The 18,643-nt window shown below is 45.8% G+C and overlaps 1 protein-coding gene across 3 annotated transcripts in view; it reads left to right on the forward strand.

The window, feature by feature from the left end:
* Positions 1 to 7,820: 7,820 nt before the first annotated feature.
* COG1 (component of oligomeric golgi complex 1) overlaps positions 7,821 to 18,643 on the forward strand; it is a 43,152-nt gene continuing 32,329 nt past the window's right edge. The window contains exons 1-4 of one of the 3 annotated variants that reach the window (XM_030208531.1): positions 7,821 to 8,148; positions 9,585 to 9,829; positions 10,509 to 10,690; positions 10,769 to 10,939. In XM_030208531.1, the coding sequence (XP_030064391.1) occupies positions 7,861 to 8,148; positions 9,585 to 9,829; positions 10,509 to 10,690; positions 10,769 to 10,939 (886 nt within the window). In that variant the 5' untranslated portion in view covers positions 7,821 to 7,860. The remainder of the gene's footprint in view (positions 8,149 to 9,584; positions 9,830 to 10,508; positions 10,691 to 10,768; positions 10,940 to 18,643) is intronic. The other 2 variants (XM_030208529.1, XM_030208528.1) reach the window with 2 other exon arrangements.

Consider the following 18,643-nt stretch of genomic DNA (forward strand, 5'->3'; position numbering starts at 1 on the left):
ACAAATACAATTAGAAAAAGGGTCAGGTAAGGTAGGGGTAAATGGGTACAATAAGGGGCAAGGAAATAAGAAATAAAATGCCCATTGCAATGTATGTATAGATGTATTGCAGAGTTGAGGCATTTACGTAGAATCAATAGGGTTGGCCTTGCAAAACAGATAGGTCTTTAAAGTTCGCTTGAAGTTTCGATGGTCGTTCATCGTTTTCACACTCTTTGGTAATGCATTCCACATTTGCGTACTTAAGTAAGAAAAATTGGATGCATAGGTTGATTTGTATCTGAGTCCAATGCAGCTCGGATAGTGAAGGTTCAGAGAAGTACTTGATGTCATTTTCAGACATACTGTACATAAAATAATTACGACGTCAAGACCATACGCCAACATAAAAGAAATGACTCAAGAAGAGATTTAAACCTAGGAAAAGAGAGGTCTAAACCAATAGTAGGCTGAAAGCCATGCCATAGTCTAGGGGACAGAAAAAAGAAAGCAGAGTAATGGGTAGATTCTCAATGTGCGCTCGGTACAAAGGGGGTCTTTTACTACAGATTAGCTCGAGTTATGGGCCCTGCTGCAGATAACTCAAGCTAATCTTTAGTAAAAGACCCCCTAAGTAAGGCTACGCGATTCGAGTCATGTGAACGTAGGGAGTGGTAAGGGATGATAAATAGGAAGGTTTACCTAGATGGAGAGCTCTATGAGTTAAACTAAAGTTCTTGAACAAGGTTTGAAAACTAATAGAGGAGTGGCCTCTTGGTTAGAGCACCGGTCTTGAAATCCAGAAGTGGTCGGTTCAAATCCCACTGCTGATCCTTGTGATCTTGGGCAAGTCACTTAACTCTCCATTGCCTCAGGTACAAACTTAGATTGTGAGCCCTCCTGGGACAGAGAAATATCCAGAGTACCTGAATGTAACTCACCTTGAGCTACTACTGAAAAAGGGGTGAGCAGATTCTAAATAAATAAAGATTCTAGAATTCTAAAGAATAACAAGATTCCATATTGTAGCAACATTCCATGTAGAACCCCAAAGAGTAACAAGATTCTTTGGGGTGGAGGAGTGGCCTAGTAGTTAGAGCACCAGTCTTGAAATCCAGAGGTGGTCAGTTCAAATCCCACTGCTGCTCCTTGTGATCTTGGGCAAGTCACCTAACCCTCCAATCCCTCCTGGGACAAAGACATATCCAGTGTACCTGAATGTAACTCACCTTGAGCTACTAATGAAAAACGTGTGAGCAAAATCTTTTGATAAAATAATAGGTAGCCAGGGGAGGGGGGTGATGCCCTAAACAAGAGCCTGGCTGCCATATTTTGGATGGCTTGAAGGCATTTAATTTGGGAACAAGGAAGACCAGCATTACAGTAGTCAAGTTAGGAGATAAGACACACCGTGTGAAGAGAAGAGAAATCAAGGGCATCATGAAGAAAACAAAGGGTATGCAATGATATAAAGCAAGAGTTTATATCAGATCCCCTCTTTTCTATCTGCACACTCCTTGCTATAATACAGTAATACATCTCTCTCTCTCTCCAGTCTAACTTCCTACTTATCACCTCTGGAAACTCAAACACTGTGGTCTGTTGAGATAGGATTTTCAACAAAGAAGTAATCATTTTTCTTTCTATCAGCAGAAAGCAGGCAATCTTATCAGGGAAATATAATCACCAAGCACCCATCCTAAGCTACAGGAGATCAGCCATCCATTCTAACCAGCCTGGGATATTTGAATATGAAAGGACCTCAGCATTTGTACTAACCCATCATTCTTTCAATGGAGTCTTCATTGCTGTATCCTGTGAGGTGGGAGATGCTGAGCATATTTGCAATTTATCAGTGGCCTTCCTTTTCTGCCTCCGCCCAGCACTTCACCCCTATTCTTATGTTCAGAAACGGTCTCATCAGTTTTTCCGTTTTAAAACTGTTGTTTATTAAAACGTACTTATAGTTCCTTAATTGAGGACATTCTAAGCAAATTTTACCACAAGTCCCAGTGCACGACCCAGAGAGGTGACAGTCGGAGGGGCTGATGAAGCCAACTGTGCTAAGCTTTAATGCAGCAATTTACCCAGGATTCCCCAATGCCAAAAAAGCTTTCTAGTGCAGGAAAATCTCCAGTGCAACTATCGTGCTAAAGGACAGTTCAGTGGGCATGCAAAACACATGCAAAGTGGGTGAATTAGTACTTGCTCCTAATGTAAAATGCTGTGCAAGAATTCAGTGCAGTTTTTCACTCTTAACTTAATGCTGCATCTTTATATCAGCTCAGGGCTAGTGAAAGATGTACCATGGGAGCAAAGGGGTCATCCGGGGTAAAGTCCGGCACTTCACCTCAGATGACCCAATAGTGGTCCAGGTCCTCTGATCCACTGCCCCCAATGCTTCTGACAATCATTTGCAATCCTAAAAATGTCCCTGGTGACACCAATGGGCTGTCTGCCCCCCCCCCCCCCCACAACTTCCTAAATGTCCTTGTTGGTTCAAGTGGGTACCTGACTCCCTCCTGAACCTCCAACCCTCTGACCCCAAAAGCAACCCTGATGGCCCAATGGCATATATTCTTGTCCTTGATCCTACCATACTCCACCCCAAAGATTTCACTGGTGGCCTGTGGACCCCCATCCCCTCTCCAAGCTCACCAAAAATTCCCCCAGGATCAAAATGGACCCACCTACCCCTTGACCCTCCAGAAAACCACAAATTTCACCTTTAAAGTTGGGAGGCAGGAGTGATGCCTATTTGCTCTTGCCTCTGTGCTGCCATTTTGGGAAGTAGTAGCACCTGACCTTGCACAGTGCATCCTGGGATGCCCCATACTGGGTCAGTAAGCCAATAAAGAATAGCATTCAGGAGAGGGTTGACAGCACTGCTGTAGTTTGCTGCGGGTATCACAATGAACTGTATTTTGTGCTCATTTTTCTACACTGTTCTGTAGAATACAGTAATACATGGCCAAATCTCAGTGAGAATATCTTGTGTCCTGATGGGTTCATGTTAACTGTTGTAATCTGCCTTGGGAAGCCTGGTGTTATAAAAATGGAATATACTGAAATTAAATGGCAGTAAAATTAAACTCTCCTTTAATTGGGGCACATGGAATCAGATTTTCACCTCATCTTTTTTGCAGAAGTTTAAATTTTAGGTACAGAAATGGATTTTTCTGTTTTGAGCATGTTTCAGGGACAAGTGGTTTTATAAGTCAAAATAATAAAAAAATAAATATTTGGTTTCATGCAGATCTCGCATTTGTTTAAACATAACTAGTTGGGCTGTAAGCCCCTAATGCAGTTCATTGGTTTTCTTAATATTTTGTTATCAAGACTTATACTGTGCCAGAACTGAAAACTCTTATCTCTTCGATCTGGTCGATAATAAAAGGAGCTCATTTTGAACAATATCCACCCTAAAAGGTTTTGTAGCTGTACATCAGGAATTGTGATATTGCATATATATAAGTGTGTGTTTTTCTTCCTAGTCATGCAATCAAAGGTTATATAATCCTTTCAAGAAAGCCAGTTAATCATTTAACTCATTAGTGGAACATAACCACAGAGGCATGGTATGGTCGCATTTTCCATATGATAAAACTAGAGCCCAGCTAAGGAACAGGGTGTTTTGCGTTAGTCTTCACTGGACCAAAGTTGGAGCCCTGTTTACTAAGGTGCACTAGCATTTTTAGCATTGCGCTAAACGCTTGAGACACCCACATATTCCTATGAGTGCCTCTAGCATTTAGCTCGCTAAAAACACTAGCGCGACTAAAGTGCAACTTAGTAAACAGGGCCCTTGCTTTCCTTGTGCTATCACCATCCAGCTGGATAGGCAGTGCCTTAATAGGTGGAGGATTAAGGATTTTTTTTAATTGACATTTATATCCCACATTATTGCAAGCAAACTTGGATTCAATGTGGCTTACACTTGAAAATACAGTGAGACTGAATAATAGAATTCAGGAACATCATGGGAGCAAGTCGATGGATGTATCTGAAACATTTAACAAAGATGAGATTACCATATATCAGTGGCGTAGCTATGTGGGGCCACAGGGGCCTGGGCCCCCATAGATTTGCCCCTGGACCCCACTGCCGATGACCCTCTCGACCCCCCTCCTGCCGCCAACCCGCCGTCGCCTACCTATGCTGGCGGGGGACCCCAACCCCCGCCAGCCGAGGTCCTCTTCTTCCTTCGTTCTGTTTCTGAGTCTGACGTCCTGCACGTACAACATCAGAAACAGAACGAAGGAAGAAGAGGACCTCGGCTGGCGGGGGTTGGGGTTCCCCGCTAGCAAAGGTAGGCGACAGCAACGGCAGTGGCGGGGGAGGGTTGGCGGCGGGAGGGAGTGTCGAGAGGGTCATCAGCAGGGGGGGGGTCAAAGTTGTTTGTTGTTGGTGGTGGTGGCGGCGGCGGGGGGGGGGGGGGGGGTTGGTGGCGCCAGGGGGGGCTAAAATGTGCCCCCTCACCTCGGGCTCTGGACCCGCCCCTGCCATATATACCCAGCTGGGCTTTTAAAAGTCTGTCCTTTAATGATGCCGCATGTTCAGAAATCATAGCCATAAGTATAGACAGTTATTCAAACATTATCACATGCACACACCAGAACAGACATCTGCACACACACTGCAAAAGTAAACAACTATTCCAAATTGTTTAATCACCCTTTGGTTTTGCCTTTGGGTTTAACAAACGATACCACGTGCATGTAAGGTCTGGATAAACAAATTAAAATAATAAATGTTTAAAGTAAATTCCCATAATATACAATACTTGGTAGCAACAATGAAACAGTGATGGAATATTCACATAGCTGGCAGTCAACAGATTTATTTTCCAGTAAACATAATTAACTTTTTTTGAACTGGATAGGCAATAGTGTGTTACTGGCTACTGTATTTTGGTGGTGTATTGTTTGCCTTCACAATAAAATCACAAACACACAGCCAGGAGACAAAGATTTTTTTTAAATGCCTTTCACAACCACATAGGCTTGAAGAAGAAGAAACTAATATATTCAACAGAATTGGACAATGGTTGCACATTAGACTGACTCTGTACAGAACTTCTGCATGAAGGAAGCTCTTCCCTCAGTATTCAATACCAAACTTTGAAATAGTAGCAATAAAAAATTAAATGCATTTTTATAACATACTACTGCATTCCACAAAACAAAAGGCGCAATCTCCTACATACCATCTTTTTCTTTTGATGTACGAACAGGACAAACCAAAAATGTTAAATGCTCCCAGGTTTCAACCTAATTAAGTTTTTTTTTTTAAACCCTTTGTACTTATAACTAGAGGAGTGTGGTAGCCGTGTTAGTCCACTCTTAAGGTTATCAATAGAAATCAAACAAAATAAAACATGGAAAAGAAAATAAGATGATACCTTTTTTATTGGACATAACTTAATACATTTCTTGATTAGCTTTCGAAGGTTGCCCTTCTTCGTCAGATCGGAAATAAGCAAATGTTCTAGCTGACAGTGTATATAAGTGAAAACATTCAAGCATTACTATGACAGTCTGACAGGGTGGGAGGATGGGGGTGGGTAGGAGGTATGCATGGGGACATCAAAGCATATCATTGATATTCTAACAGGATGGGTGTGGATAGGTGAGGGGAGGGTGATCAACAGAGACATACAGCTTTATGGTTTATAAATTTATAAATCTGGGGTTCCTAGCCCATTATAAACCATAAAGCTGTATATCTCTGTTGATCACCCTCCCCTCACCTATCCACACCCACCCTGTTAGAATATCAATGATATGCTTTGATGTCCCCATGCATACCTCCGACCCACCCCCATCCTCCCACTCTGTCAGACTGTCATAGTAATGCTTGAATGTTTTCACTTATATACACTGTCAGCTAGCACATTTGCTTATTTCCGATCTGACGAAGAAGGGCAACCTTCGAAAGCTAATCAAGAAATGTATTAAGTTATGTCCAATAAAAAAGGTATCATCTTATTTTCTTTTCCATGTTTTATTTTGTTTGATACTTATAACTAGAAACTCCGAATGTTGAGCACCTGATTCTCAAAACATAATGTCTGTTTTGGAGACCCTTTACTAGGTAAAACAATCTCTGCATGAATACAACGCCTGCTAGGGTGTCCCTATAACCAGCCCCTCTAAATGACAAACCGATTACGATTTATAACAAATTACTACTCTACCTATGAAACGTTATTCTGTTATTATATTTCCTCTGTGTACATCGGTATGCTGCACAAGCCGGCATGTTTGAACATATAAGTGAAATGAAACAAAAATGGTACCAACCATAGGAGCCGACTCTGTGGGTGCTGTGGGTACTTGAGCACCCCCAATATTGAGAAAATTCCTTGTTTGTGTCCACGGAAGGGTTATTTTCACTGGGCTTAGCATCCCCAACAATTTTGAAAAGTTGGCTCCTATGGTACCAACAGTAAAGAGCGATAACTGCTAATTCCAGACTCCGTTCCTTTTATCTTGCTGCACCTCTTGCCTGGAATAGACTACCCGAGCCTATACGTGTAGCCCCGTCTTTGGCCGTTTTCAAGTCCAAACTTAAAGCCCACCTCTTTACCACTGCTTTTGACTCCTAACCACTACTCACTTGCCCTGTCCTTTTATCCTCACCTCTTTATTCCCTTACCCTTAATTGTTCTGTCTGTTTACCTGTCTTATCTAGATTGTAAGGTCTTTGAGCAGGGACTGTCTTTTCGTGTATGGTGTACAGCGCTGCGTATGCTTTGCAGCGCTATATAAGTGATAAGTACTAGTAGTAATGTAGAAGGCTGCCCTTGCAGATCAGCAACGCGGCCATGCAGGCTTCTGTTTCTGTGAGTCTGACGTCCTGCACGTATGTGCAGGACGTCAGACTCACAGAAACAGAAGCCTGTGTGGCCGCATTGCTGATCTGCAAGGGCAGGCTTCTAGATGGAATGTTGCTAGTGGAGGAGTAGCCCAGTGGATAGTGCAGTGGAACATGGGATGTTGTTACTATTTCAGCTTCTGGAATGTTGCTATTACTTGAGATTCTACATGGAATGTTGTTATTCCACTAGTGATGCAAAAAAAAAAAAAAAACAACAACAACAGAAGAATCCAGTCTTTGCAAAAAAACAACAAAACAGCAAAGATGACTCACAAAAACGCAAGACGCTGCTCCAATCCTTCCTGCTTGTCTTCATTACAGGCAGGGCTTGAAGCTATATTATTTAAAAGAGATATATGGTTCTCCATTTATTGGATAGAATTAATAACCAACATACAGTGAGAAGACTCCTGATGCAGGCCTTTATGGCCGAAACACAGCTGTGTTGAGTCCCTTTCTCCCTGTTATTTTTTGGCTAATAAAGTTTATTTTTAATTTTTATAACCAAAGTGTCGTCTATTTTATGTATTTATATTTTCAAATACATATTTGGTGATTTTTTAAATATTTTGATAATTTTATTCTTTTCATTTTTGGGCCATTTTATTTTTGTGTTTTTGTGAGTCATGTTTGCTGTTTTTTTTTTTTTTTTGTTGTTGTTATTCCACTAACAACATTCCATTTTTAGAATATGAGCTCTTTGAGCAGTCTTGTCGTGTATGGTGTACAGCGCTGCGTATGCCTTGTAGCGCTATAGAAATGATAAGTAGTAGTGGGCGGAGCAGCTCATAAGTTTGTGAGCTTTGTATTGGGTGAACGGGGATGACGCCTGCGCTGGTGAGGCGGAGCCGGGCTGAGCCGGCTTCAACGTTTCGACGTCACGTCGTCTCCTCAATCTAACTTCCTTAGCTCCTGCGTCACATGACAGGGTGCGCACGGAAGCCCCGCCCACAGCGCTTAGTCACATGACAGGGAGCCTGGCCGCGGCCACTTCCGGGTACAATGGCGGTGCCAGCTCAGAGCCTGCGGGCTTCCGATATCGGCGACCCCGGGGCTCTCTTTGAGGCCTACGGCGCCGAGGAGATCCGCGGCCTGGAGCGGCGCCTGCGGGCCGGCATCGAGCAGAAGAAGGAGGAGCTGCGGCAGATGGTGGGCGAGCGCTATCGGGACCTGATCGAGGCGGCCGACACTATCGGCGACATGCGGCGTTGCTGCGGCCAAGTGCTGGGAGCCGTGCAGGACATGCACCGGACGTGCGGCGCTCTGCGGGGGGGCTCCCGAGGGGAGCAGGTAACGGGGGAGGGGGACTTCTGGGGATCTAGCGCAGGTAACCGCGGGGGAGGGACATGTTTGTAGATCTAGTGCAGGTAACTGGGGGGGGGGCATCAGTCTGTGGCTCTAGCACAGGGGGTGGGGGACATCTGTGGATCTAGCGTAAGTAGCGGGGGGGGGGCGCATCTGTCTGTGGATCTAGCGCAGGTAACCGCGGGGGAGGGACATGTTTGTAGATCTAGTGCAGGTAACTGGGGGGGGGGCATCAGTCTGTGGCTCTAGCACAGGGGGTGGGGGACATCTGTGGATCTAGCGTAAGTAGCGGGGGGGGGGGGGGGCATCTGTCTGTGGATCTAGCGCAGGTAACCGCGGGGGAGGGACATGTTTGTAGATCTAGTGCAGGTAACTGGGGGGGGGGGCATCAGTCTGTGGCTCTAGCACAGGGGGTGGGGGACATCTGTGGATCTAGCGTAAGTAGCGGGGGGGGGCGCATCTGTCTGTGGATCTAGCGCAGGTAACCGCGGGGAGGGACGTGTTTGTCTGTAGATCTAGTGCAGGTAACAGAGAGGGGGAGGGCACATTGGTTCTAGCGCAGGGGGTGGGGGACATCTGCGGATCTAGCGCGGGTAACCGCGGGGGAGGGACATGTTTGTAGATCTAGTGCAGGTAACTGGTGGGGGGGGCATCAGTCTGTGGCTCTAGCGCAGGGGGTGGGGGACATCTGCGGATCTAGCGCAGGTAACCGCGGGGGAGGGACATGTTTGTAGATCTAGTGCAGGTAACTGGTGGGGGGGGCATCAGTCTGTGGCTCTAGCGCAGGGGGTGGGGGACATCTGCGGATCTAGCGCAGGTAACCGCTGGGAGGGACGTGTTTGTAGATCTAGTGCAGGTAACGGGAGACATCTGTGGATTTACTGCAGGTAACTGGGGGAGGGGCGCATCAGTCTGTCGCTCTAGCACAGGGGGTGGGGGACATCTGTGGATCTAGCGTAAGTAGCGGTGGGGGGGCGCATCTGTCTGTGTCTCTAGCGCAGGTAGTGATTGGGTACATCTGTGGATCTAGTGCAGGTAAAGGGGGGCGTGTCTGTCTATGGACCTGCACTAGTGTAGGTAATGGGGTTGGTGGGGGGGGGAGAGACTGTCTGTGGATCTAGTGTGGGTAACAGAAGGTGGGGGGCGTGTATCTGAGGCTCTAGCACTGGGCCCTGTGTGCACCTGCTCAGGGGCAGTAAAATATCTCTGTACTTGGAGGGCACAACAGAATGATCTTCTTCCCTGAGCCTTAGCTGATGCTGTATCCCACTCCAGTTTGCTCTGGTATGTCTGTGTCTGTCTCAGTATCCACTTCTAGCTTGAAACAGAGGTCGCTGTGACAAAAAGGTTTGTGGGACAGAGGATAAGGGGGAGCAGAGTACTGTCATTAGATCTTTTCTCTCCCTTCTTATTTGGTCCAGGCTCCAACCCAGTCGCAGGAGAAGTTCTACAGTGTGGCAGCCCAAATCAAGCTGCTTCTAGAAATCCCGGAGCGGATCTGGAGCTGCATGGAAGCCTCCCAGGCCCTGCGGGCGACACAACTCTACCTGCTGTGCTGCCACCAGCACAGCCTGCTGCAGCTGGACTCATCAGGCTCCCGCTACAGCCCCATCCTGGCCAGGTTCCCCATCCTGGTGCGACAGGTCGCCGCTGCTGGCCACTTTCGGTAAAACTACCCACGTGAAGGCTTCATTTTATGTACAGAATAATGTCTTCCTCCGCCCTGGGACATTTGTTTGTTCCCCAAAATCCTGCTGAAAGGATAAATCATTCCAATTTTGTATTACAAGGCAAAACTTTTATGAGGTATACAGCATGATCAAATAGTGCTTAGTTTTTATCTAAGGCAACACAGATTACTATCATTTAATTTGCAATTTATATCCTGTTTTTCCAAATAGTTTGCTTTCAGCAAGTTTATTTTTTGTGAAGAATTTTGGAATTCGTTGCCAGAGAATGTGGTAAAGGTGGTTAGCTTAGCGGGGTTTCAAAAAGGTGTGGCCATCTTCCTAAAGGAAAAGTCCATAGACCATTATTAAATGGGCTTGGGAAAAACCCTTCTGTTTTCTGGGATACATAAAATGTATTGAACTTTTTCAAGATCTTGCCAGGTATTTGTGACCTGGATTGGCCACTGTTGGACGCTGGGCTTGATAAACCTTGGTCTGTCCCAGTGTGGCAATACTTATGTACCCATCCATCTTGTACAGCATGAGAGAACAGATAAGTTCCTGCAGTTTTTACAAGAGACGCATGGGATGCACCTGCTTGATGGAGCTCAGTGTAGGCAAGATCATGTTTCTTCCCAGAGCTGCTTTGATCCCGTTCTATTTTCTTCTCACCAGATCAACAATCCTACAGGAAAGCAAATCTCTACTAAAATGTCCTACTGTTTCCGACCAGGCTCTTGCCGAAGCCTTATGTGCCATCATGTTCCTGGAAGATAGCTCACCACGCCAGGCTCTGGCAGACTTCTTGCTGGCCAGAAAAGCGGCCATTCAGCAGCTATTGAACCAACCACACCATGGTTAGTAAGAGAGAAGAAAATCTGTTCAGAAGGAAACCTCCAATGCAAAGAGTGTGCTGACGTTTTTCTGTTTTGCAGGGGCCGGTATAAAGGCACAGGTGTGCTCGGTGGTAGAGTTATTAGCCACAACTGTTTACCAGGCTCACGCTCTCTTTTACACACTGCCGGAGGGCGTGGCCTCAGACCCAGCCCTGCCCTGCGCTGTACTTTTTTCTATGCTGGAGACTGTCACAGGCCAGTATCCAGAAGGTGAGTAATGTCATGGGTCTTGGCTTGTCTGTCGTCAAGTAGATATCGTCCAGTAAGATAAAGCATCATCAGGGCCGCTGAGGGGGGGGGGGGGGGGGGGGGGGGGGCAGAGGGGACAAAATTCCCCGGGCCCGGCGCCAGGGTCTCTCTTTCCTTATCCTGTTGCCGGCGCCGCAGTCCCCGGTCTCACCTGCCCACCCTTGGTCCACCACAGGCCCCCTGCATTCAAATTGGCTGCGCCTCACCTCTGTGTGAAAGCGGCAGGATCGCCTCGCTTTGGGCCCTCCCTCACTGTGTCCCGCTCTCGTGTGATGTAACTTCCTGTTTCCAAAAGGGCGGGACACAGTGAAGGAGGGCCCGAAGGGAGGCGATCCTGCTGCTTTCACATGGTGGTGAGGCGCTGGCAATTTGAATGCAGGGGGCCCGATGGCAGACGGAGGGGGGCTGTCGACGGGGGTGGGTGGGTGGAGACCAGGGACTGTGGCGCCGGCGGCCTGAGAGCTGAAGAGGGAGGCGACGGTGGTAGTGATTGGGGTGGGGGGGGGGGGGGGGGGGGAGGTGGCGGCCTTGCCCCGGCTCAGTATCTCGGCGGCCCTGAGCATCGTTAGCTCCCACATCTCCAGATCACCAGAGTTTCACCTTGGTTTTTCCCCAGGTAAAGTTAAGGATTGGCATTTTCGGTAGCCGCTTTGAACTTGAATAAATTGTTGCCATGCACCTGTTTCTGATGTCAGTAGCTTCAAAGTTTGTATGTTAAAGCATTAAGTATGAAATAAACGGCTGACAATGATCTTAAACATGGAGGCCAGTGTGTATGTTTAGAAGTATATGAGTAAATCTCTGTGGATGAAAAAGAGATGGTGTTGAAATGAGACCAAAAGCCAGAACAATAGCACTTGAAGACATGAGACGACATGAGCCTGTGTGGTGGTGATGCAGCTGTACAAATCACATCTGAATCATACTGGGGTCCTTTTAGTAAGCTGCGGTAAAAAGGGGGCCTGCGCTAGCGTCAGTGCGTGTTTTTGATGTGCGCCCAGGCCCCCTTTTTTCCGCAGCAGGTAAAAGGCTGTCTCTTTTGCTGGAAAAGAAAAATAGCTGTGCAATAAGTGAACCACTTTTTTGGGGGGGGGGGGGGGGGGGAGCACTTACCACCGCCGGGTAAGCACTGGTGCTACAACATTAAAAGATATTTTTGTAGCGCCGGAAATGGCTCGCACTGGGGGTGGGGAAACAGGCTTGCCACACGCCAAACCTTTAATAAAAAGGCCCCACTGTTTCTTTTTTTTTTTTTTTAGATGTTACCATATTTTTTCGGACTATAAGTCGCATTTTTTTTTACAGATGCATTTCCAGTTGTGACTTGTACTCGGAAGCGACTTGTATATTGATTTTTTTCAGAATTTTTCATGACAGTTCATAATATTTTTCGGATTTTTTTGTTTTTTTAACGAGCTTTCACAAAATCTGTATCTGCACAAAGGTGCTTAGTGCTTAACCGTTAATGATCTTGTACGTAGCTTGTATCAAGTGAATGCTGACAATCGGTACTTACCCAATCACCAGAGTAATAAATCTGACGGAATTTTTATTGCAAAATACCACAGGGTAAATGTTCAGACGCCAGCGCTATTCCCGGATATTTTTTTTTTTTTTGTTACATTTGTACCCTGCGCTTTCCCACTCATGGCAGGCTCAATGCGGCTTACGTGGGGCAATGGAGGGTTAAGTGACTTGCCCAGAGTCACAAGGAGCTGCCTGTGCCTGAAGTGGGAATCGAAATCAGTTCCTCAGTTCCCCAGGACCAATGTCCACCACCCTAACCACTAGGCCACTCCTCCACTGTTGCTACTATTTGAGATTCTACGTGGAATGTTGCTATTCCACTAGCAACATTCCATGTAGAAGTCAGCCCTTGCAGATCACCAATGTGACCGCGCAGGTTTCTGCTTCTGTGAGTCTGACATCCTGCACATACGTGCAGGACGTCAGACTCACAGAAACAGAAGCCTGCGCAGCCTTCTACATGGAATGTTGCTAGTGGAATAGCAACATTCCATGTAGAATCTCCAATAGTAGCAACAGAATCTCAATAGTAGCAACATTCCATGTAGAATCTCAAAGAGTAGCAACATTCCATGTAGAATCTCCAATAGTATCTATTTTATTTTTGTTACATTTGTACCCTGCACTTTCCCACTCATGACAGGCTCAATGCGGCTTACATGGGGCAATGGAGGGTTAAGTGACTTACCCAGAGTCACAAGGAGCTGCCTGTGCCTGCAGTGGGAATCAAACCCAGTTCCCCAGGACCAAAGTCCACCACCCTAACCACTAGGCCACTCCTCCACTGTTGCTACTATTTTTTTTTTTGAAATTATATTTATTGAAATTTTTGAATAACAATATATAACACTTGTCATGGCATAATCATATGACACATATATATAACTTCCATAACCAATAACAGGAAAATGAACAAATTCCCTCCTCCCTCCCTACCCCTCTACCTAACATGAGAAACTCTTACTCATTAGTGAAGGTTAGTCGTATTAAGGTCGATTATTCGCTTTCAGAGTCTAGGAACAATCAAGTGGGGCGCATCAAGATCTATCCCATTGTGTCCTCTCCATGTGCGATAGCGCTCCCATAGCAAGTTAAATTTTGTTATATGTCCCGATTTCAAGGCTGTCAGTTTTGACATTTGTTAGAGGTAGTCCATCTTATGTATCACCCGGATCACCGGTGGTGCCATTATACTTTTCCACGCTGCCGCCAATGTTATTTTCCCAGCTATAAACCATATAGAAGTAAGTCTGTGGTCAGCAAGGCGCACTCCAGATGGACGAACATGTAGTAAGCATATCTCAGGCTTAGCTGAATATCGCACCCCAGTCACTTGAGCAAACGTATCAATCAATTCCGTCCAATATATTCGGATCTTAGGACAGAACCACCAAATATGGGCCATGTCCCCCACCATTGTACATCCTCTCCAACAGTGATCAGACCCCTTCCCATACATTTTTACCAATCTCTTTGGAGTATAGTACCATTGATACAATATTTTATAGCTATTTTCAGTGAGAGAACTAGATACAGAGGCATGTAACATGTGTTCTAAAGCTTTTTCCCATTGGGTCTCATCTAGAGTTATCTGTAGATCTCGCTCCCAGCGTTGTATATAGTATTGGATTGGAGCCTGATCAGCAAGCAGGGCCCCATATAGGCGAGACACACAACCCCTATGGCTACCCGCCCTCATTGCTCTTTCTATATCTACCTCCTTCCGAATCAGTTCTATCTTTGCTTTCTTGTTTATATAATCTCTATATCGTTGGTAGTGAAATAGGTGAGAGGTTGGTAATCCATAGTCCTCTTGTAATTCTTCAAATGGGGTTACTTGGTCATCTTCCCACAGTTGACTTAGCGTGATAAGACCCCTCATTTCCCATTGGCCATAGAGAGGATTGTCTACCCCCAACGGACATCCCGGGGCAGTTTTTATTGTCATCTGTTGAAAATGTAGTCTATTGGGTAGAGTCCTTTGCCTGACCGCCCACCATGTCTGCAAGGGGTGTTGCACTGCTATTGGGGCTTTCCTAATATAAGACTGGAGTTGGCTCTTTGGTAGCCACAGTATAGAGCGTAAGTTTGCTAATCCCATCCAGTGTTGTTCCATCTGAACCCATGATTTAGTACTACCAGTGCTCCACTCTGCTAATACTCGTAACTGTGCTGCTTGGTGGTATAGAGCAAAATTTGGGACTCCCATTCCTCCTCTTTTTTTTGATTGGTACATAACAACCGCTCGTACCCGTGGTGGTTTGTGTTGCCATATATAGGCGAAAACCTTTCTGTTAAGCTGTCGAAAAAATCCCTTCGGTACTGGTAATGGTAATGCGAGGAACAGGTATAAAAGTTTGGGCAAAATCATCATTTTTATGGCTGCCACACGTCCCAACCAAGATAACTCTAACCCCTCCCATCTGTCAAGATCTCGAAACAATTCTTTAAGTTTCTGGGGATAGTTAACTTGATGGAGGTCCGACAATTTGGGTGTTAATTGAATGCCTAGATATCGGAGGGACCGCTGGACCCATTTGATCTGGAATTGTTGTCGCAGTGAGGCTTCGTCCCCTGCCGCCAGTCCCAATCCCAGAGCCTCAGATTTATCTATATTCACCCGGAACCCGGACATGGTGCTGTATTGATTCAATTCTTGTAATATATATGGTAAGGACTCGCCTGGATTAGTCACTGTTAATAAGATATCATCGGCGAATAGCATGACTTTGTGTGTTAGATGCCCCACCTGGAGACCATGTATGTGTGGATGTTGTCGTATGCATTGGGCCAAGGGCTCCATTGTTAGTGCAAACAGCAGTGGGGACAGGGCACAACCCTGGCGGGTCCCACGTTCTAATGTTATTGGGTCAGAGTTGGTTCCATTGATTCTCAGTATTGCTAATGGCTGGGTATATAATAATTGGAGCCATACTAGAAACCGTCCTACAAATCCCATTCGCTTTAGTACTGCAAACATAAAGACCCAATTGACCCTATCGAACGCCTTTTCGGCGTCTAAAGACAGGAGCAACATTGGCTGTCTGGTATTGGTTGCCTCCTGAATCAAGTGGAGTGCCCTGCGAATGTTATCTATTGCTTGCCTTCCCATGATGAATCCCGCCTGGTCCTCTTGTACCAGCTTCGGCATGAGTCTTTGTAGTCTCTTAGCCAATATCTTAGTAAAAAGCTTGTAGTCCGATCCCAACAAGGAGATCGGACGGTAGGAACCACAGTATTGTGGATTCTTTCCGGGTTTAGGTAAAACTACTACATTTGCTATCCGCCAGGTGTAGGGTAGCTCCTCTTGGGTATCAAGCTCATTAAATGCTCGGACTAGTAAAGGGATTAAGAGCTTGCTATACCGTTTATAAAATTTGTTTGTGAATCCATCTGGGCCCGGGGATTTACCGTTAGGCATATCGCTTATGGCCCACGCCACCTCATCTACTGTGATCGGTGCAGAGAGCGCTTCCGCTTCCACCATTGTCAATGTGGGTAGGGCCGCCTTTGCAAGATAATTCTGGGCTTCCTGCGCATCTGAAGTACCCTCCATTTTGTACAGGGCCGTGTAAAAGTCTGAGAAGACTGTCCTGATCTCTTCTCCTGTTATACATAGTTTCCCCTCCCTATTGAATGTGGAGGGCACTTGTGTATGGGTATAGTGCTTTTTTAACTTAAATGCTAATAGCCGTGAAGCTTTGTTTCCAAATTTGAAATGAGCTTGTCTCAGTCTTTGGAGGTGCTCTGCTATCTCTGCCATTTGTATTTCCCTAAGCTCTGTCCGCAATGCGTGTATTCGGTGGTTTATAGCTCCCGCCCCCGGTCGCCCTGCACAGTTTTCAGTGAGGTCTCTTAATTCCGCATGTATTTGTTGGGTCCTCGCTCTTACTTGTCGTTCTAGGTGGATTTGTAAGGATATAACTTTTCCCCTGAGCACGGCCTTACATCCTTCCCAGAGGATCCCAGCTGATACTTCATTATTATCATTGATGTCAATGTACTCTCTAATATCTGCTTCTATCCTGGCGGCTATGATTGGGTCTGCTAGTAGTTTGTCACTAAAGCGCCACTGTGGCGTTCCAGGGCTCATTACCTTCAATTTCAGCTCAAGGACTACTGGGGCATGGTCTGACCATGTCCTCGGATATATCTGAATATCCACTGTATTTGTCATTAATGTCAAGTGCCCCATCCAAAAATCTATGCGGGAATGAGAGTTGTGTACAGCCGAGTAAAATGTATAACTTTTAGTTTGAGGGTTTCTGTGCCGCCAAATGTCTACTAATTGCCATTGTCTCATGAATTTATATAATTGGGATCGATCTGCTTGTGAGTAGCGTATCCCTTGCGTAGAATTATCTAGATTGTAAGCTCTTCTGAGCAGGGACCGTCCTTAATTGTTAATTTGTACAGCGCTGCGTAACCCTAGTAGCGCTCTAGAAATGTTAAGTAGTAGTAGTAGTAGTGTTGGTTGCAGTGTGAGATTATAATCACCACCCATTAAAAGGGTCCCTTCAACATGTTTAGAGAGGAGCACTGATAGGTCCGAATAGAAGGCACCTTGTTGGTCATTGGGGGCATATATATTTAAAAGTGTCAACACCTCTCCTTCCACTTTTACAATCATCAATAGATATCTACCCCCTTTGTCCCTTACTATCCTTTGCACTTGCCAGGGGTATTTATTGGATAATGCTATCAGGACTCCGTTTTTTTTCCTTTCTGTGAGACTTGATGCAAAAAATATTTGCTGTGATCTCATGTTACTACACAGCCGCTCTGCCTCCTGTAGTAAATGGGTCTCTTGAATAAACGTTATATCAGCATGGAGGCGTTTTATCTCCTGAATCATAAGATGTCTCTTTCCTGGTGAATTAAGTCCCTTTACATTAAGGGTCATGCATTTAACAATACTCATCTCATCTGTGTGACAATCTCTTTTGTCCCTCCTCTATTCCCAATCCTCTGGTCTATTCCCTCTTGAAAGTCCTGCTCTCTAACCTTCAGGTAATGTCGAATCTGAACTAATCTCCCCCCAACTAGAAACTCTTTTACCCTCCCCTCCCCCTTTAAGACATCCTCGTATCCAAAGCACAAGGGTGTCATAGAGGGAAGTGACCCACCCACCCACATATTATCAATTAACAATTTGGGCCCCACTGCTTTGGGCAAAGTAATGTGAAGTGCTAATTGCGCAACTGAAAGGCTTTTTTTTTTTTTTTTTTTTTTTCTTTACATATTAAATGTCATCACCTTACACGATTCAATCTTACAGTCAGTTTCTTGTAACTTATGTTTGGAATCAGCTTTTGTTGCGTCCGTTCCTCCAGTCACTTCTTTGCTTTGTCTTCGGGTCTTCGTAGCTGGGTATCAGAGTGTTGTCGCTGTAGTCGTCCTTTTCCCGCTGTGACCCGCTGCCATCTTGGTCTATCTCCAGTTGATGGTATACGTTTCCTGGGAGTATTAGTGTCTCCGCTGGGGCCTGCTTCCGGAAAGATATGCGTTGCCTCTGCGATATCTCGTATTTGGCATTGCTTCCCCTCCTTGTAAAATCGCAGCACAAAAGGGTGGCCCCAGCGATATTTAATCCCCTTGTCTGCCAAAAATTTCGTGAAGGGTCGGAGTTCTGCCCTTCTTTTCAAAGTAGCCGCCGCCAGGTCTTGGTAACATTCAATATGGTATGTGTCCCATTCAAATCCTGGTGTGGAGCGCGATGCCTGCATGACCTGTTCTTTTAATTTAAAATCGCTGAAGCATGCAATAATATCTTTTGGGCGGTTTGATGTTAGAGTTCCTAGAGCTCTGTGGGCCCTCACCAGTTGGATTGTAGCAGGGTCTCTTGTGATTTGAATGTTCTGGAGCAGCGCACTCACAATTTTTTGAACTGTCTGTTCACAATCTGTATAGTGTGGTGTGTCTGGCAGACCCCTAAATCGCACATTGCATCGGCGGCTCCGATTTTCAAGATCTTCTATTTTGTCCCAGACTTGCTGGGTGTCTTGTCGGGCCTCGCGGTGCTGGGAGTCGAGTGTCTGGATTAAGTCTGTTTGTTCCTCCAGGCGGTCTTCTATTTCAGTTACTCGTAGGCCCAGCGCGCTTATTTCTCCGCGTAGCTCCGCCCCCATCGCGGCGATG

This window comes from Microcaecilia unicolor, chromosome 6, assembly GCF_901765095.1.
Source record: "Microcaecilia unicolor chromosome 6, aMicUni1.1, whole genome shotgun sequence".
NCBI classification, from domain to species: domain Eukaryota; kingdom Metazoa; phylum Chordata; class Amphibia; order Gymnophiona; family Siphonopidae; genus Microcaecilia; species Microcaecilia unicolor.